Source organism: Rhipicephalus sanguineus, chromosome 1 (assembly GCF_013339695.2).
Source record: "Rhipicephalus sanguineus isolate Rsan-2018 chromosome 1, BIME_Rsan_1.4, whole genome shotgun sequence".
NCBI classification, from domain to species: Eukaryota; Metazoa; Arthropoda; class Arachnida; order Ixodida; family Ixodidae; genus Rhipicephalus; species Rhipicephalus sanguineus.
The window spans coordinates 309020688-309041896 of NC_051176.1; the positions used below are offsets into that span (position 1 = coordinate 309020688).

Below are 21209 nucleotides of genomic sequence, written 5' to 3' on the forward strand. Positions count from 1 at the left end.
ATCTCGACAGGCATCAGGAGACGGATCGGAAACATGCTGTGCTCGCAACGCTTACTTCACGTATAGACAACTGAAAGCTCGAAAACCACTTCAGTCCCCGAAGCGGCTGTACTCTCTTAAATCTGCCTTCTGTTGAGTTACGCGAGATCGGGTCCAAAAGAGTTAGCTGCTACCCTTACTTCGTATAACAATACAATTTGTTGCTATCGCATTCACTGCTTTGCCTTTAATGGAAACTAATTTTTTCTTTACCGTCGGCTATTGACCCTGGAAAGCGAGGGATGGACATATAACATAGCATAGCCGCTTCACAGTGGGCCTTCCGACGCCAGCGCCATCAGCGATGGGCCAATTACTGGCAACTGCACAAATTAAAACAGAGTAGCGGCTGCTCCGACCAGGAAGCATTTTTTTATTAATGAGAGGACACTTGAAAAAAGAACAAGCAAAATATTCGAACTGCGATCCTAACACTCACGAGCTCAAAAGGGCAGAACCTTTCAGGGGGTATTACCGCAGGAACGATTACCAACCGTGGAACAAAATTCAGTGATGCTACTGGCTTAGGCCACTTTGGAGCAGCTTTTGGAGCAGGCAAAATTGCGTTTTGGAGCAGCAAAACTAGCTTTTCGAGCAGGTGCTCTGCCTTCAACAATTCATTCTGAGCCGAAGAATTCTTAAAGTAATAAACATCGACCACAGCAGCGTCGACATCCGAGCCAACAGCACTCAAGCCGCGGGCAAATGAGTTGTGCACTTTGTGCAAGCAGCACTCTCCTACATCTATGATGTCAGGGTATGCTTCCTGCATCTTTTTTCTGAAGCTTTTCACTGCATTAGGGCCATCCATAGAAAAGCAAATGACATTTTTCTGTGGCAGGTCCATCATTGCTCTCCGCACATCACTAGCCAAAATTTCCGAACTCGCAGAGCCCAGCCGGAAAGACTGTAGGTGTTCCACAACTCGCTGCATTTTGTTGGAGAAATGCCTAACTACAACATCAAGTTGTTGGCACCTCTGTTCAGGAAGAGGGGTCTCGTCAATGCTAACAGAAGAAACTACATCCGGCTTGCTCAGCTCGTCAAGCACAAGTTTCTTGAAATGCGGCCCGAGGCCATCACTAACTATGTAGGATGCCTTGAACCTCTTACAACTAAACTGCTTCGCTGTTTCGGAATCTCCAAATAACTTGGGAAACAAGGCAGTTGCTGTGTCGGCCCACGAGTATGGGATGCCCTTGAGAGTCATGCCAAGCACAAAAAGAGTTTCTGCGTTTGTCACGCGGTCACACTGCAAAACGTTCCATGGACTGCCGAATTCCAAAGTCGGCTGGATCGTTTTCGGCCGCTGCAGCCCACCTGAAGCGTCTCAATGACGACTGGTAGCATCAATGTGCCGTTTCATGGCTGCATGTCGCTTGACTGCTGCTACGCCATATTGCCTACAGCTGATGCTTTGATTTAAAAAAAAAAAAAACACAAAACGCAGTTCCTTCGTCCGCTTGACAACACCATATTGATACAGTATAACCTCATTACAACAGACCTTCATAGTGAAGAGGATTTTGGTCTGTTGTAAAGGGAGTATGTAAAATCCAAGTACTGTTACAACAGACTTTCATGTAAACACTGAATGGGTCTGTTATAACCGGAGAGAATTACGAGTCACAAACATGGTCTTATTTTTAACGAGGGACCAAAAAAATACGATTTTTGGAAAATTGCATTTTCATTTTCTGTAGCTCATTTCTATCTGATTCCAAAATATCTTCAATGAAAACTACGTAGAAGTGCTATAAAAAATTTGTTTTGCGTCTGCCGACTTGGCGAAAATTGCGGAAATATAAAAAAAAGCATTTTTAAAAATTATAGCTCAGCAACAGCGCAACTGGGCGCCACCATTTTGGGCTCGTCGTAAAGAGCATTTCTCCGCGTTCAAGTTCTCCGTTTTCAGCTGGCTCCTCCATTCAGTAACAAGCGTACAAAAAACACGTTTTGGCTGCTTCTGCGGTATTACCGCAGAAGCAGCCAAAACGTGTTAAATGCTCGCTTCGGGATCATCGTCTGCTGCTTGTGCGTCGTGAGGTCGTGGCTGTCGAAAATTGCGTTACTTAGTGACGCGTTCGCACTCGTTCTGTGTTTACGGGTCGACGATAATTTGGAACGCTTTAGTTGGGCAGCTGCAAGCGGAAGCTCAATCATCAGATTACAATAGCGCGCCGCACTCATCGCGAACATCGCAGACGTGCGACTAATAGCGCTGACTCGTTGGACCCGCTGTTCGAGGTTCTTCTTATCAGCACTTTGAAGCTTATGACGAAGATCACCGCGGGACAACTCCTTGTACTCGCAATCGAGCATGACGTACTTTGAAACATCGGGCACTGCGGCCACGCACATCGCAACCGAGCTTTCTACTAGATGTCGTGGTTAGGCCTAACTCCGTTCACGGTGCCGATGTACGAGCCAAATCCGAACTTTGCGGGCAAGAACATCGCGCTAGCGGACATGCGAAAGCGAAGAAGCCGTAATGTCCTTCGTCTCAAGCAACGAATCGCATTGCCCGCTGGCTCCTCAGAACTGCGGATGGGCATTTTACGCATCGGCAGCGGACCCCCGGCCAAGCTCGCCGCGCAGCGACCGCGCGGAGAATCGGTGGCAGCGGCTCGCAATTTCGCGTGTCAGCGTCCCAAACGCAACACCAAGCACGCTGCGCGCCGTTTTTTTGTCGCTACAGCTAGGCATAGCTGATCATTGACAGACCGGGGATCGGCGGCCTTCGTTCTTAAATCGGTACGTCGATATCCGCGGTGCGCTGCTCCCGTCCCGAAAGTACGCTAAGCGATGTTTGAAGTCGGAAGTTAATGACCGTGGTAGAAAAGTCCGCTCTAAAGGAGTCCTGACCACCTTGCTGGCCTGAAATTTTAGTCAATTATATCCGAATGTCCGTTGTACCAGAATCCGTTGTAAACGAAGATCAATCAATGGAACTAATACGGAGGTCGGCATAACGCCGCAAATTGGCATGTAATATCCGAATGTCTGTTGTAAACAGATCCGTTGTAACGAGGTTATACTGTATTTTGTCTCCATTTTCATCACTCTCATGGAGAACGTCCGCGTACGTCCGCGTACAGCGCGATGTCGCTCTCAATGGGGGAACCTCATGTAGTTAGTTTCATTTCTGAAAGTCAGAGTACACCCCTTTGGCGCAGGTTTGGCGCAGAATCGCCAAATTTTGAGGAAATGCAGCAGGTTGTAGCAGCCAGGGCACTTTGGTGCAGTCTGGCACAATTGGCGCAGCGGTAGCATCACTGAAAATTACGAAAAAGCTCCTCTGGATGAAGATCCATGGATAAAGTATATTTGATGAAAAGTGTCAACGCGTTCCCACCATTCACGTGATCTTCCATTGACGTGAAGCACGGAAAATTCGACATTGCTCCATACATCTACTGCTAGTTTTCCCAAATATTATTCCGCGATGTCCAGAAACAGGAGTGACAGACATTCTAGCGGCATGCGTGTAGTTATTACTGAACATTACTTCAATTACGAGCCGTGCGTCTCCTGAAACGAGCTATCAGCAGCGTTTCTGGAACAGACGACGTCCGCCGATGAATCACCGCCATACATTCACGCTACTGATTGGCCTCGGCGTCACGAGCTTCTGCGGAGGATGCATCTTGCCATCGAGTCTACTTGAAGCTGCTTCGGCACCGATCATGGCATCATAGATTGGGACGCTCGCGCGAGCGCTGTTTATTCAACGGAATAATTCTTGGTCCGTGGTTGTGACTTTGGCGGCCCCAAAATCAAGCTGCACATGTTTTGACGACCCGGCGGTGCGATTGTTGGTGATAGCCACCCCGAAACCAGAGACTCTGGCGAAGTTTGGCGCAATTTACGTTGATTTTATCAGGATGGCGCAGTAAATTCAATTTGGCGCACTTTGGCGCAGGAGTGGAATCTAGCTGTTACGTGACTAAAATCACATCATCACGTAACAGGTAGTCATGTGACATGTGTAGCCAAGTCTAGGCACACTTAGTAGCCCCTCAGCAAAAGCTTGGCAATACTAGCAAAACTTATAGCTAGGTTGAACACTAGTTCCGCTGATGGCTCCAGCCTTGCGCCACTAATGCAAGCTGCGCATTTTTCCCCTGACTTTCAATGAGATGGTGTCCTTCTCTTGTGGGTAGTGTTTTTATGTTGGTGTGTACAAAAAGAATTACGTGTCTGCAGCCACTCTGACTTTGCACATGGAAGAGAATAAAATCATAGCAGGCTTGCACAATACTTCAACACCTCACGATGTGAATTGTGCTGCTTATAATTTTTTTGCAATGCATAGTTCCATAACATCCACTGGCTCTGTCAGTACAAGCAGTTCAAAGTAGTATAAAAGCAAGCACAGTTTTTTTTTTTCTGCGCCAACTTAAAATCTTGCTTGTTACACTGGTACTTCATGAAGTGTGGCCATGCACTTGCATGATCACCCTAGCCTCTACTCGTCACAGTACACTGGCAGTGCAGCCACCTTAAAGGTGCACGGTAATGTAAGTACACCACGGGTCTCAGTGATCCTACAGACACTTACCTTTGCTAGCCAGACTGAGTCCTCCCATTGGCCAGCTGCCTGCAGGTAGCGACAGGCATCAAGGCCTTTGCCAATGAGACAAAGCAGCTGAACACCATCCCATGTGCGACCGTTGGCAATCAGGTTTGTGGCCACCAGCTTCACGACTGACTGTGCTTTGCTTTCGGTTTTGAGGGATGCCACTAAGCAAGCCCTGCACAATCAGCAGAGAAGACAGTTGTATAGATTGGAAGCACTCCCTATTTATGATGGGAAAATATCAGAGAATTTCACAAGTGCCTCAATAATAGACAGGTAAGAGCCTATATCAAAGGCCACTATTCCATACAATAATACGTAGGAGAACATTATATATGAGAGCAGCTATTTAGAGAAAGTATATGTCTGGGCTGTTATTAATTATATTAGTCACAAAAATACTAAGCAAGCCTGCTCATTATAAAGGTTGAAAAGTTGCATGTTAAAAGCTCTACAACAAAGGACTATGTATCCTGCAGATGGTCAAGCAACATAAAAAATAAATGTGAACGTGTAATCAGTGCTTTAACAGTAGCAAAGGACGAATTCAGCAGAGTAGGCTGTTTTGGCGTTATGTCACACAGGTAAGAGGGTGACCAAAAATTAACGAGGCAGATAAGGACTTAATAATATTGATGTGCATTGCTAGGTGCGCACTACACTATCATCTTCATAAGTTGGCCAAGCAATCTCCTTTCGTAGGGTTTTCGTCTGCCTCTGTTGTTGCTGTCTTCGCCTGTCTCGCAATGGAAGATGTCAATATGTGTGCATAAGGTTCTGTTTTTCTGGGAGAACATAGTGGCACTCACAATGAACCTGGAAAGCTGCTCAATGTACACTAGGTTGGCCACGAGAAAAAAACGTTGAGAAAGTACTGGAGCATCGCAAGTTAAAATGCAAAGGGAAGGAAAAAAAAAGCCCTTTCATTCCCCAAGCATGAAAGCACACAAGCAAATAAGCAGCCACGAATTCAATCAAAACACTTATCATTCAAGAGGGAAACGTTATTGTTATGCCATTGGTGGCGTCGGCCCATAGACATACAGGTAAGGCATCAGAGTTCTTCAATCATACAAGTTGCGAAACTCCCCATACGCCTTGTGCACCGCCTATAGAGGCGCCACTGATAGCCACCTAGCGGGCGCCGCCGACAGCACGTGCGGGAAGCCGAGCAGACGACAGCGCGTTGCACAGCTTTTATGTGAGGAGATGGATGAAGTTCGCGCCTGCTATTTCCCCTTCGTTCGGGTGCCAGACAACTAATTCTGCACTGGCAGCTGCAGGAAAGGCGCGGGCCTCTACGAAAGTGGACTTGGGCACGATGTTTGTCACAAACGAGCGCTTAACTAAGCGCACGTTGCCGATTTCGAACGACGGCGTGAAAGCCTGGCGCTGACGGGCCGACGGCTCGTGCGCGAGAGAGCGCGCGCATCGAAAAAACAAGCATAAAAAGGCGCCGAGAGCGCGCCCCTCTCCGCAGAAGACGCCACCAACGCCACCGACACAGCCAACGCACGCGAAAGATCGGGATATTGGAGAAAGCAAAGCACAGCCAGCGTTGCCGTCTGATTCTGCAGACGAATCGGTGAGAAGATCTCGCCCTTTCTCTAGCTTTCGCTGTGCTACACACAGACGAATCATACGCACCTTCCCGAACCCAGGTCCAGGTGCGAGCCGATAGAGCGCGCGGCGACGGAGAGTCAGTCAGTGAGGAGTTAGTCAGCGACGAAGTTATGTCGTTCTAGTGATAGCATCGTTGGCTCGACCGCAGAAGACGTGTTGTTTGATGATCTAGTGCTGTGAGTAAAGTATCAAGAGATGACGCCGCGGGAGCAGTGACAAGCTTTGAAGAGGGTCGCCGAGGAGACATGTGATGACCGACTGCAGAGGAGAACGAACGTCCGCGTAGAGTGAATCGTCATGCCGGTGAATATCAAAGGTGCGACGCGCAGACCAGCGTAACAATTAAGACCCAGCTATGAGGTGCAGCTCGTGGTGAACATCCACTTTGTTTTGTTTACAAAGGTGACGTCTCAATCACTTCTTGTTCTGTTTCTGTAAATAATAAATATAGAACTTAGCTTGTAATAGTGCGGTACATGTACCGCGCTAGTACAAGATAAGTTCATGGATGACCAACTCGCCCGAACTACAACACTTCTGAAATATAGAACGTTTGAGCGAAGTGCCCTTGGGGGGCACGGCAGTCGAACCGAACCAACGCATGCTCAGGCTGATAACTTTGGTCGTCTACCAGTGTCAACATGATCGAGTGCATCCAGCGAGCACCGATATGGCAGAACGAAAGCATTAGAAAAAGAAGCGACGTGTAAACTCTCACAATGACGAAGCGGCTCGCCTTTGCCAATGAACAGCGGCGATCCATTGCTTCCGTCGCTCTTGCTCAGGGGGCCTTGCGGTAAGTGAGTAAAACCGCGTTCCGGGCGCGTTTTTTTTAGGTGTTTGAGCACTCCACTCCACAGCAATTCTTATTCGACATCCCTTGAAGTTTCGGACACCACACATACGACGAACATTGCTTATTTCACTACGCAAACGTGAACAACGCGGAAACACACCTACAACAACGTAGGAAACCACGGAGGCCGTCTGCTTGCTTTCCCGAGAGTAATGACCGAGTTCGCCGCCTATGGCTCTTCCGTCGGCGCGCACTAGGCGTATAGGCTTCATGTATCAAAATCCGAACACGACACTGGCCGAAATAGTGGAGATCTGCTGATTGTGGTGCCACCTGTAGGCAGAAAAATGAAATGGGCTGCAAGCCCAGCTTGCAGCCCACACTGCAACAGGGTTGCAATGCAGGCTTGTAGATGAATCATGTCAACAACGAAGTAGCACGAACTAACACACGTGTCCTTACAGTGTACTTATGATAGTGTCATTATGTGCCTTCTCGTGTCTGTGTGTCAGTTTGTGCTACATCAGAGTATATCAGATAATAAATAGCATCTTTTTAGTGTTCTGATGCTCAAGTCCGCAAGCAACGCTGCATTGATGGAGCGAGCAGTGTGTACACCTTTACGACTTACATTTCGATACTGGGGCCACAGAACTCTTTCACCTTTCTTGAAAGTACTTCTCCTAATTCTTGCCGCAGCACTGACAACGAAGACTGCAGTGATCGTGGCGATGCGGTGTGTCATCGCTCCCGGGTGGTGTTTGCTATCCTGTGCAAATTTGTCCATACGAATGTCCAGATTTCAAAACAGAGTTTCACAAGTGGTATGAGTGAAGAACACTGTAAGGCACAGTAGTTTAAAGAGCATAGACAGCCTTCAATGGAAAGCACTCTTAATTATCTAACAACAATGGAGCGGGGTGCCGAACTGACATGCTCAGGGTCCCTTTTGTGGCCAGCCGGAAAACAGGGATGTCACCACTTGGAGAGTGGTTGCCCGAAACCGGCCAGGAGCAGGGTCGGTGCGGTTTCAAAAATAAGACAGTCCGAGCTGAGGCTCAGCCCGCACACAACAATTATTTCGGTAGCAACCAAGAATACCCAAGAAGAGTACTTCAAGTATCCACATCATTGCTTTCACATCGCTAAAGTAGCTCTGAGGCCGCAACAAGAAACAGCCACAAACAACTGTTGTGGGGCTCTTCAACAGTCACTTCCTACAAATCTCTTTTTAACTTGCAATCAATATGGCACCCAAAAAAAGTCAATCAGAGACAGCCAATGCTCTAATCAAAGTGCACACCAATCTGAGATTGATTGTCTTTTATAGCATTCTTTGCTTAAAAAGAGTTTGAAAACATTGAGCCGACCCATAGCCCTAAGCTAGCTGAATCCAAAGAAATTAATCTATACAAAGCCATTTCAGACAGTATATAATTATCTCTGCACAAATATGATTATGATGTAAGATATAGAAATAATATGTTGAGGTGCTGTGTATGTTCAATGTACAGATAGACGCTCAGAAAGCCAAATACTAGGGGTGTGCGAATATTCGAAATCTCGAATATTTTTCGAATAGTGTTTGCTATTCGATTCGATTCGCACTGGAATTTTACTATTCGAACTTCCCAAAAACAAATACAGTCAACGTCCGATTGAAAGTGACCCCTTAAGATTTTTAATATGCTTCACCTCATTACACTCTCGTACTGCGCCAAAGCTGCCTTTCAAGCTCCGTTATGGTCGATTATTGCCAAGACACAGTCAACATCCGATTGAAAGTGGTCCCCAGATTTTCAATATGCTTCACCTCATCACACCCCGATATTGCGGCAAAGCTGCCTTTCAAGCTCCGTTACGGTCGAACTTTGTCAAGAGACAGTCAACGTCAGATTGGAAGTGGTCCCTATTTTTTTTAATAAGCTTCACCTCATCACACCCCGGTATTGCGGCAAAGCTGCCTTTCAAGCTCCGTTACGGTCGAACTTTACCAAGAGACAGTCAACGTCCGATTGGAAGTGGTCCCTAGATATTCAATATGCTTCACCTCATCAGACCCCCGTATTGCGGCAAAGCTGCCTTTCAAGCGCCGCTTCGGTCGCAAATGTCGCACTCAAGAAAATGCTGGTTCCAACATGGAGATGAAAGATGTGGCAGCGTTGGGGGCTCATTAATGCTGTTTTGGGCCTGAAATTTCGGAAAAAAGTCCGAAAAATCGGACGCCGAAGTTTTTTAGCATCCAAAATATGTTCTTATATATCGACGTCTGGGAGGCAGATTTGCAACACCGGACTTGAAGGGAGCACGCCCTTGTCCGCCACATCATTTGGGCTTCCACAAAAGTTGAGGAGGAGAGGCTTAGGAAATGGCATCTTTGCCCATCACGTGTAAAGTGTTGTTGGCAACACTTTGGTTGCACCAAATCATGTACATAAATAGAATTCGGCCTATACATTGCCTCATTCTTGATAAGACAACTATGAAACACCACCCCGCCAGTCTTTCATCAACCTAGCGAAAAGAAACACTTTCATGTTGCTATCTCATAAAAATATGCTTAGGAACCCTCTCTAACTTTTTTTCTGCAATTTCGCTTCGAAATATTCGAAAAATATTCTAGAAATATTCGAGAAATATTCGAAAAATATTCGATTCGATTCGCACTCACACTTTAATATTTGAATTCGCTTCGCACCCCAAATTTTGCTGTTCGCACAGCTCTACCAAATACGTGTAGTACACACGTTTATGGAGTACTGACACAAAAATTTTGTATCTTGTTTTTTCTGTTGCAGTAAGTAGCATGGCTCTTACTCATGGAATGGCGTCACTTCAAAATGCCCGCCCAAAATCTTAACCAAATAGTGCCCCACTGCGGTGGTGCAAAACAAGATGACATGTGCTCCAATGTCAGTGATGTTGAGAGAGGGGCCCTGTTATGTTTGCCGCTCATAAGTCGATCGTGCAGAAGGGACGGCGCGGCACTGTACGTTATACAAAGCTTCTTTCTCGGCTCTCTCTCTGCACGGTCTTTGTGCAATTATCAATGGAAAGCAAACGGCTTCCTTTGAGCAGCTTGTCTCCCCCCGCTGGCCCTCAGGGGTTGCGGTTAAGCGACCGTTCTCTTCTCAGAGGCCGGCTTGGGGAAGAGCGGCACGAACGCGTGGGAAGACGAGGCGGGTAAACATCTCCTGCTCTCCGCCGTCGCTCGAGGGGACACTTTAACGACCGACATGTGCTTTCGCAGCAATGCACGGTCCAAATGCGAGAGAGGCAAGGACACGCAAACGCCTTTTGTTTCCCGGAACTGTTTAACGACTGGCACTGTGGGCTCAACTCGATGAGTGTGGGAAAATGGTGTGGATGCACCAGGGCTACAATACCGATGTATTTCGACCGTGAGAATCCCTGAAAGCATGAGATAAGGAGAGGGAGAGCCATGATGGGAAAGAGTGCCAAAACACCTGTCTACACTGCAAAGACACTGCTGTCGAGATTAGGGACAGCCCAGTAGGGAGTGGCTTAATCTGAGGGTAAACGGATTGGATAAGAGAATGTTGAGGCGGTCCAGTAGTGGCCACCTCCCCTTTTCTTTGTTTACCGCAAGGTACTAAAGACTGGACGGAATTCGTTTCCCTTCAGTCTAGGCTGTAATCACTTAAGTGATCGATCAGTAAGACTCCGTACGATGCAACTTTTGTCTCCGTAACCACTCAGTGGTCGAACAGTGAGACTCAGTTCGTTGTATGTTGTAACAGTGTTCTAGGCTCTAACTTAAGAAAAGTAAAGTAGAAGAGTAAGACGCTGTTGATGTCTATGTTATCATCAGTGTGCTTCGGCAAGCTGTACATATGACTGTAAATATTTCGCTGTAATATACCTTCAAGTTTTTATTACCTCCAACCTGCCTCCTGCTTCATCGACGTCGATCATCTCCTTGACGGGACTTCAATCCACATCAAGGAGAAAACGAACAGAGAAGAACATAACTGGCCCCTTGTCCGGGAAGGAATGACACCTGGGTTCTGTCGTATGAGCTAGGGTGCGACACACTAGGCACGTTCTTGTGCTGCAATTTCTGTCTACCACACGACACATATACCATAACAGCCCCCACTTGATGGTAAAGAATATGTTACTGGCATAAGCAGCCAGAACCACCAAGAGAATGAAGGAGGAGAGAGATCAAGGCTTCCAACATGTGAGGTGGTATTGTGTGCATCCCTCAAGACAATAGCCAATGAAGGGGTGAAATGTCACAGGGAGACTGAGATGCCACTAGTGTTTGTGTCATATTGATGACAACTGTCACAAGAAGCTGCCAACTCAGATGAGCACTTGTGTTTGCTTTAAAACCACAGTACAATATGCTCGAGACTACGTTCACCACTAGTACTCAATGAGAAGTCAGAGGTATGATTTAAGCAGGAGAATGGAATAACACAAATTTTATTGAGCTTCAAGTTTTCATGTCAGGGGCCCTTTAACTGGTGGTCTGTCCTACACATTATCTGGCTGGCCCCAGCCCATTTCTTGCACTTGTGTTACCTTTCTTCGTTCCGTCTGTTTGTGCAGTACATTTTTCCAGTAACTTAAAGGGACACTAAAGACAAATAACAATTTATGTCAGAGTGAAAGCTCAGTGTACGACGTCTGAAACGGCAATATTATCAACAGCAGTGCCCCACTTACCGAGAAGTTAAGCTAAAAGTATCACACGATGAGCGCCACGAGCGGCACATTTTGGAAATGATCCCGATGACGTGAGAGAGTTCGACTACAATTAACCACTCGTAATCAAACTAGCTGCAATAAAAAAAGAACCCTCCGTGCATCAAAAGATGTAATAAAATGCTGCTTGTTCGTTTCTGTTTGATTCATGGAAAAAAGAACCTCCTTTGCATTGCCATGGGGAACGGCGCGCGTGGTTCAAAGGTTCCATTTTCGCCGAACCGCTTTGCTCGGCGCCCTGCTTCGCTCACGCGGTCGCGTCTCAGTGGTAGTTTCGGTATCGCGTACTGCCGCATGTGTTTTGCGCGTTCGTGAAAGTCGCTCTGACAAAGTTCAACAAAATGCCGCATGCATGTGATGTTGCCGGATGCCCAAATGGCACACGCCGCCAGTGCAAGCCGCCGCGCAGTAAAGGTGGGCAACGTTGGGCACGGCAGCAGTGACGTGGGAAACACCGCTTTCAGGCGGGTGATTTAAAGTACGCTAACGCAATGCGGACCACTAAAACGTGATTTTATTTCAAAATAAGCACTTCCTTGGCACAAAAGTAGCACTACGAGGTTTCTGGACCGTTATTTCAACAATTAACGTCGACTTAATATTTGCCTTTAGTGTCCCTTTAACATCAACTAGAATATTGGTTACCCCTGTCTGCTCTCTGATCGATTCTGCTGTCTTCTGACCTCTGTATGTCATACCTATCATTTTCCATTAAACTGCACACTACGGAGTCCTTAACTTCTTCTCAAGCTTCTTTTTATATGCAAAGTTTGAGCCCTATATGTTACAACTGGCTATATGCAATGATTGTGCGACAGCGGCACACATATGTCCCACTTTTCAGTCTGCAAGAAAAATTTTCTTTCACATCACCCGATAAGTCAACAATAAGTCACTCGTATCTTACCTATAAGTCTTCGTATTCTTGACGAAAAAACTTGTACTACACTTTCGAAGGGCGGAAGTAGTGTTATAGTGACGTTGAATTTCGGTCAACCTTTTATGATAGCCTCTGAATTTTCTTCTTCAGAGAGAAAGAACCTACCAATCAAAATAATGGATAATTATCTCTTTTTCTGGTTTTTCAGAGAGGTGATTTGAGCTTCCAGTCATCAAGTGTTTTTTGTAAATTTGCACAATAACTTGACCGATAAATGCATCGAAACAATCCCCTGAGATATTGCCATGCTCATTCCTCAGCATAATTGCGGGTATTGTGCATGGAAATATTTTCCTTGATATCATATTCCCCTTGACAAGTAGGCGCATATTCAGGGACAACAGCTGTACTCGACAATTTCAACAGCCAAAGCAAGGACATGCAAATGGAGAAAAAATGGTTGGTCCATGCGGTAAAGTAAGCTTTACAGAAACAGATCACAGCGCTATAAAGGCTCACAAGAGGCGCAGGTGCAGGTGGTGTTTTACTGCTGGAAATGAGGTCCGTACAACTACCCTCAACACAACTTGAGAAGTGATACTCTGTGCCACTTGCTTCGGCCGTTTCACCCCAAATACCCGTTGATGCAATCTCGAGATGGTGCCTTCATGAGACAGTGGGACAGTGTTTTTCCACTTTTTGAAAACACTCTCATGAGTCAGTGGGACATATATGTCCCACTTTTTTTCGGTAAACTACAGCCTTGATTTTGATGAAATTTGTTTTATACTATTTCTTTGTAGCTTGAATGAATATACCACAGCCGCTTTTTATATGATTGTGTCAAAAATATAGGCAAACCTACAAAGGGTTAAAAGATGGTGAGCGTTCAAACACGGACACAAGAGAAAAGTCAGGACAACACAAATGCCAATTGTGGGAATCGAGCGCGCCCACCCCTTTGGCGCCTCGTTCCCCAGCTAGCGCGTGTGTTGGGCTCGCGCGGCTCAAGCGCCGGGGACCGCCGTTAATTGGCAGTATGGTGACCACGGCGGCAGCGCCAGGCCTCTTTGTCTGGTGCGAGCCGTGCGTCGGCTTCCTGGCGCGCGGGCACGCGTCCGGGCATGCCTCGACATGCTCACGCCACCAAGCTAGCTTACGTCACTGCGCAACGCCTGTCCTCATTGGCCGCCAGTGACAACCCCCTTCCCCCTTGAGCTCGCTTCTGTCTGGCGCGGGCTTGCCCGCGTCAGATGCTCCCAGGCTAGCACGAGAGGTTGACGCGCTGCTCTAGCAGGCGGCTTCTCGTTCGCGTGCTCGACTGCTGCCCTTTGTGTGATAGTCGTAGCGCCGCTGGCAAGCGTACTCGATCGGTCTTGCGGAGTTCCCTTTACGGCCTGCAAGCCCGTGACTGTCGTACTGTGCTGCATCTTGGGTTAATAAACCCGTGTTGTTTGTTGACCTCCTGCTTCGAGTGCCTTTCCTGCGCCGTGCCAGAGTCGACGAACCCGGCCGTAGCGTCTTAGTTCGCTGCGGCAGTGCAGAACGTCGTGTTTCTTCACGGTCGCCTCGTAGGGTAAGCTTTGTGCTAAACCTATCTCCACACAATTAACAATTGAAAAGGCGCACAACGGCGGAATAGAAAGAAGGCCCCGAAACTTTATCAGCACATGCCCAGGCAAGAGGCAATACTTATCAATCAGGAACGTGTGGAGGTCTACGTGAAAGATAACTGTTCAGGCGTGTGATTTTTTTTCTGTATGCAAGTTAACTGATGGTTGGCTTATGCATGCTCTACCACTATTATCGATATGCCAGGCAGGCCTCATACATACTTTTTGCCTAGGAACAGTGCCAGATTGCCTGCCAAGATTTATGAATGTCTGCTGTATGTGCTCCAGCCCATCCTTATTCTTCGGTGAAATTTCTTTTTAGGTCTCCTGTTAGTAAATGACCTAGATATACATCCTCTGGCACATATTCTAAAGGCTAGCTGCTAACTTTGAACACTTGTTTTTTTGCCAGGCTATTGAGCATTATCTTTGTCTTCAGCACATTCATATTCACCCATACTTAAATACTTCTTTGATTTAAGTCTTGAATCATTTTTTGCAATTTGTCTCCATCATTGCTAAAGAGAACTATGTCATATGGAAACCGTAAGTTGAGATATTCTCCGTTAATCTTTATTCCCATTCTTTCCCAGCCTACTCTAGCATGCAGTGAACAACACTGGAGAGATCGTATCTTGTCTGACCCCTTTATCACAATTCATTGGCTTTTCTTGTGGAGAAGCAAGGTAGGTGTGCAATCTTTGTAGATGTTGGATAAGACACGGAGCCAGTATTCTTGAGGAGGCGAAACGGGGCTTGCTTGGGCATCTCAGTAAAGTCATGAAGACGGGCACGGCACTGACGTGCCCTATGTCGTGCAAACCCGCTAGCGGAGAAGAAAAAATGCACACGTTGCGCTCTCCAATAAAGCTCGGCGGTTCAAGGCCATTTGGTACCGATTCATCGCTAGAGCTTTACGCGCGTATGGTTGTGCATCTTGCGCCTCCTCGCTGGCTCCAAATAATTCAGTGAATTAACGAGAAAAAAAAGGTGTCACTGTCGCAGAAACGAGACGAGACGATCGAGACAAACTGCGTTCGATGCGAACGATGAACAAGATTCTTCTTTTTCTTTATTTGCTCATTAATGCGCGCGCTCTTCCGTGCCCGCTGTCTTCTTCTTCTTCTCCTTGTCTTCGGCGAGTTTCTATATGTTCCGGCCCGCATGAAGTTTTCTTCTCGTCATTCGAAACAACCTTCAAGTTTGTATATATGTTGTATAGGTCTCCGAATGAGTTTTCCGTTGGTTTTCAAAAGACAGGAGCGCGTCTTCCCGTCGACTCCCGAATAAACTTCCATGACTTTAGCCAGGTTCCAGAGTGATTTAGGAGTGCGTGAACCGAGCAGTACGATATCTCCTCGGTTCACTCTCGTTGCTTGTTTACTTGCGTTAGCTTGCTCTCTCAGTTCTTTCAGATATTCTTTGTTCCATCTTTTCCACCAGTCTTTCGTGACCTTTTGTCGATTTCTCCAGATTTCTTCTATGTTGGCTTCGTGTTGATCTTCGTTATTGCCTGGAAGCCTGTATTTTCCACCTATTATGTCAGCCGGCACAATAGGTAGCGGCTCATCCGGTTCGCTGTATACATAAGTCAACGGTCTGTTATTAAGCACAGCTTCAACTTCAGTGGTGATTGTTTCCATCTCTTCTCTGGTTAGCAGTCTCTTTCCGATGACTTTCCTCATTGATGATTTCATGCTTCGTATTATCCTTTCATAGAAGCCTCCCCACCAAGGTGCTTGTTCGGCGATATACTTCCACTTTATTTGATCTCCTTGGCTAACTCTTTCAGAGACTTCTTGTAATTCTTTGAGCATGCGATTGATTTCTCTGTTGGCCTTCTTGAACGTCCTTGCGTTGTCACTGTATATTGTGCGACATAGGCCTCTTCTCGCGGTAAATCTTCTGAATGCATGTAGGAATGCGTCTGTCTTACAGTTGTCCACAAGTTCGAGATGTACAGCTCTCGTTGTTGCGCACACGAATACTGTGATGTACAGTTTTCTCGTGCCTTTCACTGCGTCCTTTATAAGCATCGGGCCTGCAAAATCCACGCCAGTCACTTCAAATGGTTGTCGCTCGTTGACTCTGTCGGCAGGAAGGGGTGCTGTTTCTTGCTGAATCGGTTTGGCGTCAAATCGTTGACACTTTAAACATCCGTGAATTACATTCTTCACCAGCTGCCTTCCTTGGATTATCCAATACTTGGTTCTAAGCTGCGAAAGCGTTGCGCTTACTCCTCCGTGCAACGCGAGTTGATGAACATGTCGTACTAGCAGCTTCGTACCGGCCGTCCACTTTGGTAGCACAATTGGATGTTTTTTGTTGTAGGTTAATCCGCTTTGAGACAGGCGAACCTTGTGTCTTATCAGCCCTTGATCATCTTCGAAGACTTCCCTGCCGTAAAGAAACATCCTTGTTGTCTTAGTATTGTTGCTCTTGTTCAGTGTGATATGTTCCCGTATTTGTCGTTGCTCTATTTTTATTATCGTCGACTCTGCATTCTTCAGTTCCTCATAGCTCAGAGCTCTAATTATCCGTTTCTTCTTTCTTATAATCTGTATGTATCTCAGAACCCAAGCTGTTACCCTGAGCAATCGGATGTACGTTCCATACTTCTCCGCGTCGATCACTGCCGGAATTGGCACGCATGTGTTAGTCGCATAGCATTCGCTACTTTCGACATTTTCTTCCGTCTCCGTCTTCACTGTAGTCCTGTTTTCCGTAACAAGCCACTTTGGACCATGCCACCACAGTTCCGACTGTATCAAACTCTTTGCGCTCACACCTCTGGTCATGAGATCAGCGGGGTTCTCTTCACTTGCAATGTATTTCCACTCTGAAAGCTTTGTTTTCTCCTTTATCTCCTTCACCCTATTTTCTACAAAGATGTCCCTCTTTTTCTGTCCATGTAACCAATTGAGAACAATGGTCGAGTCCGTCCAATATCTTGTTTCATCAATCTTCCTTACAAAGCCACTTTTGATGTATTCCGAGAGACGTGCCGACAGCAATGCAGCCATTAGCTCGAGTCGCGGCAACGACATTTGTTTCATTGGCGCTAGTCGTCCTTTTGCAATGTGTATATCAGCCTCTTTTTCACTCTCGTAGTCATTTACTAAGTAGGCTGCTGTTCCGTATGCATATGGGCTTGCATCGGAAAACAAATGAAGTTCCGTGTGAATAGGTTTCCTCCTCTGTTTCACATCAATCCATCTTGGTACAATGAACTCTTGAATGGATTCCAGCTCTTGAGTCCATTTCCTCCACAACTCCGTTTCGTCATCTGGTAGTACGTCATCCCAAGACGTTCCTTTCCTCCACATGTTTTGTAGTTCTCGCTTGGCTGTTACCGTGAATGGAGTGAAGACTCCCAGCGGATCGTATATCCTTGCTGTGAGCTGTAACATTTGCCTCTTCGTTAATGTACCGCTTGTATCGATGTCTTTTATTTCAAACGATGGTAGGTACAGTCTGTCTTCCTTGAAATTCCATCTGATGCCAAGAACCTTTATTTGGGAGGAAGTTCCGACGCTTGCATTTTCCTCTTCCTTCTTTATAGTTTGTTGTAATCGAGGCTCATTCGTATTGAACTTTCTCAGGGTCATTGATGCCTCTTGGAAGATTTCTTTTGACTCCCGGTAAAGTTTTTCGGCTTCTTCGGGCGATTCGGCTCCCATTATCACGTCGTCGACGTAGATGTTGCTCCTCAGCTGCTTAATGGTCTCCGGAAACTTATCCTCCAACTTGCTGAGGTGGTGTTGCACTGTTGCTGCCAGCAGGAACGTACTCGGAGCAGTGCCAAACGTTACTCTTGACATTCGCCAAGTTACAACTCTTGCATCGCTTCCACTCGGAAGTCTGTCCCACCAAAGAAAACGTAGTGCGTCTCTGTCTTCCTCATGTACCAAAATTTGTAAGAATGCCTTTTCAATATCAGCTGTCATTGCAATGCGATGGTGTCGGAAGTTCATCAGCATGTGCACAAGATTGCAATTAAGATTCGGTCCAGTTTCGAGGTTGTCGTTTAAAGATAACCCTTTTGTGGACGATGAGGATGCATCAAATACTATTCTTATTTTTGTAGTTTGACGATCTTCCCTGATTACGGCTTGGTGCGGCATATAGTAGCAGTGTGTCAGTGGTGCACTTTGGTCCTCGGCCACTTCTGCCACTCCACTATTCAAATATTCTCTGATGGCACTGTCGTAACGCCGCATTATACTTTCGTCCTTCCGTAACCTTCGAGTGAGCTGTTTCAGTCTGGTCATTGCTACACTCTTGTTTTCATCAAGCTCCACGTTGTCTTTCCATGGAAGTTGTACCGAGTATCTCTTCTCTTCATACTTCAAGTTCCTGTTGAAGTACTCCATCACATCTTCTCTCTTTGCATCTTGCTCGGTGCCCTTTATGCCGATTGTTTCAATATCCCAGAAATGCTTTAGTTCTGTCTCTATGTCTGATTTTTCCACTTCAACGTGAAGTACCATAACGGTTGACCTTTTCATTAATGTTGCAGCTAACTTGGCTTTGCCCTGCACTGTCCAACCGAATATGGTCTCTGCTGCTGTCAACTTCTCTTCCAGTTTTCGAATTCCTCCGGTCATTATTTGCCAATACTGGTCTGATCCAACAAGGATTCCGATTTCCCTGCAGTCTGTGCTTGTATAAAGGCCGTCAGCCAGCTTTAATCCATCGTCTTCGTACTTCTTCTTCAATGAGACAGGCAGGAATGGTATTCTTTCTCTTGATATTACATCAACTTCTAGTGCTTCCAACAAAACTTCTTCGCCATTGTATGCACTTCTAAGTTTAACTTCAACCGAATTCATAGTCTTTTCATCTTGTCCGCCTCCGAAAGAGCCTATCGTCAGCCTTTCTTTTCCTTTGACCGGACAACCAAGTTTCTCCGATAAGCTCTTAAAAATGAACGTTCTTTGGCTTCCGGTGTCTAACAGAACCCGACAATAGCATGACATGTTTTTACCTTCTGCTAGTGCCACTGCAGTCTGTAGAAAAATGCTTGATGATATGTTCATATATTGGCATGTAGACTCTTGCTCTTCCTTATTTTCATTTGTGCCTTGCACGGCCGCTGTACATTGAGCTGTAAGTTCTTTTCTCCGACACATGGACGTTGCATGCCATTTCCCACAAATTTTACACCTTATGTTTGCCTTGCATATTTTGGCGGTATGTCGAGGCATCGTGCAACGGAAACATCTATTTGACGCTTTTAGCTTCATTTTCTTCTCTTCATGCGTCATAGTTTTCCTACAGTCATCCGTATAGTGGGTGTTGGCCTCACAAAATATGCAAAACTTTGCAGCTGTACTCTGAAAATTAACTGTTCTTTTCTGTTGTCTACCGTCAGATTTGTTGCCGTAGCTTTCCTTCCGTTCGCCCAATTCTTCTCTGCACTCTACTTGATCTTCGATATATCTCATCAGACACCTCAGAGTGTCTTCGTGATGTTTAGCTGCATTCTGGTCTTGCATTGAAGATCTGCCGGCCAATTCTCTTTGTCTCAGCTGGAACCCCATGTGCATCTCCACAGGTAAAGATCTTTTCAATACCGGCAGGAGCATTGACGCATATGACTCGATTTTCACGCCTAAGGATTCCAGCCCACGTGTGTGCACTTGCACCTTGTCTGACAGTCTTCTTAATCCTTCATAGTCGCTGCAGCTTGCTACTGTACTCAGGTTAGTTAGCTCTTTCATGTGCATTTCTACAAGCGCTTCGTCTTTTCCATAACGCTGCTTGAGCAGATCGATAGCTTTCATGTAGTTGCTGTCTGAAAATTGAAATCCCTCCACGGTAGCTGCCGCTCTCCCGGTTAGTGATGACAGAAGGTAGGTGAACTTTTGGTTCTCGTTTAAATCAGTTCTCCCGTGAACAGCTGACTCAAACTGATGCCAAAACCTCTGCCACTTCCTCTTGTCGCCATCAAACTTCATTAATTCTACCTTTGGTAGCTTTACAGCCGTTGCTTGCGGCACTTGCCTAGCACTGTCATTAGAGGTGCCTTGCGCCCTCCCTGTCTCGCGCTGTTCTTGTCGGCAAAGGTACGCATTGATGTTGTGCAGAATGCTAATTATCTTCAGCTCGTACTCGGTTGTTTTCGCAAACTCGGATTCGGCTGTTTCCGGCGTTACAAACTCTTCCATCTGCTCGTCCACTTTCTTTAATATTTCTGCGATGCCTTTGATCTGGCTGGCTAGCAGCGATATCGCGGTGGGATCTTGATTCTCCTGAAGCTTCTTTTCTGCTTCGCTTGCTAGGTTTGTTATTTGCGTCCTCAGCGTTTTTCTTTTCTTTGAAATCACGTCTCGGTTCATTTTTGATAAATTAGGAACTGCTGGTCGCTTACAGATTTCAGCGGCGAGTCTTCATCCGTGTCTGTGTCGTCCTCCGTGTATGTGCCGCTCTCAGCTGTCGATGTCCCGTCTCGCAGCCGTCGGTTCGCACTGGGTCCTCCTCTTCTTCCGTCTTCTGTGGCCAGTCCTTCGTCCTGGTATCCCGTGGCCAGTCGGAAGAGGAGCAGCCACTATCCTGGTCACGGCACCATGTCGCAGAAACGAGACGAGACGATCGAGACAAACTGCGTTCGATGCAAACGATGAACAAGATTCTTCTTTTTCTTTATTTGCTCATTAATGCACGCGCTCTTCCGTGCCCGCTGTCTTCTTCTTCTTCTCCTTGTCTTCGGCGAGTTTCTATAGTCACATAGAGGGAAATTACATGAGTGGAATATCTTGTAGAACGCGTAAACTATAATTTTTTTTATAATGTGAACTCGATATGTTAGGTACCACTTATTCCAACGAATGATGAGCCATCAATTCACTGTTCTTATCATTGGTTTCCCTTTGTGCCTTTGTTAAATGGCCACTGCTGGGAACCACTACTTCCTGCCTAAGTATTACTTTGACCATCTCTATG

The 21209-nt window shown here is 46.3% G+C and overlaps 1 protein-coding gene across 3 annotated transcripts in view; it reads right to left on the bottom strand.

The window, feature by feature from the left end:
* LOC119379425 (WD repeat-containing protein 11) overlaps window positions 1-21209 on the bottom strand; it is a 448867-nt gene that overhangs the window by 69972 nt on the left and 357686 nt on the right. For all 3 annotated transcript variants that reach the window (XM_037648735.2, XM_037648734.2, XM_037648736.2), the window contains one exon: window positions 4601-4793. In XM_037648735.2, the coding sequence (XP_037504663.1) occupies window positions 4601-4793 (193 nt within the window). The remainder of the gene's footprint in view (window positions 1-4600; window positions 4794-21209) is intronic.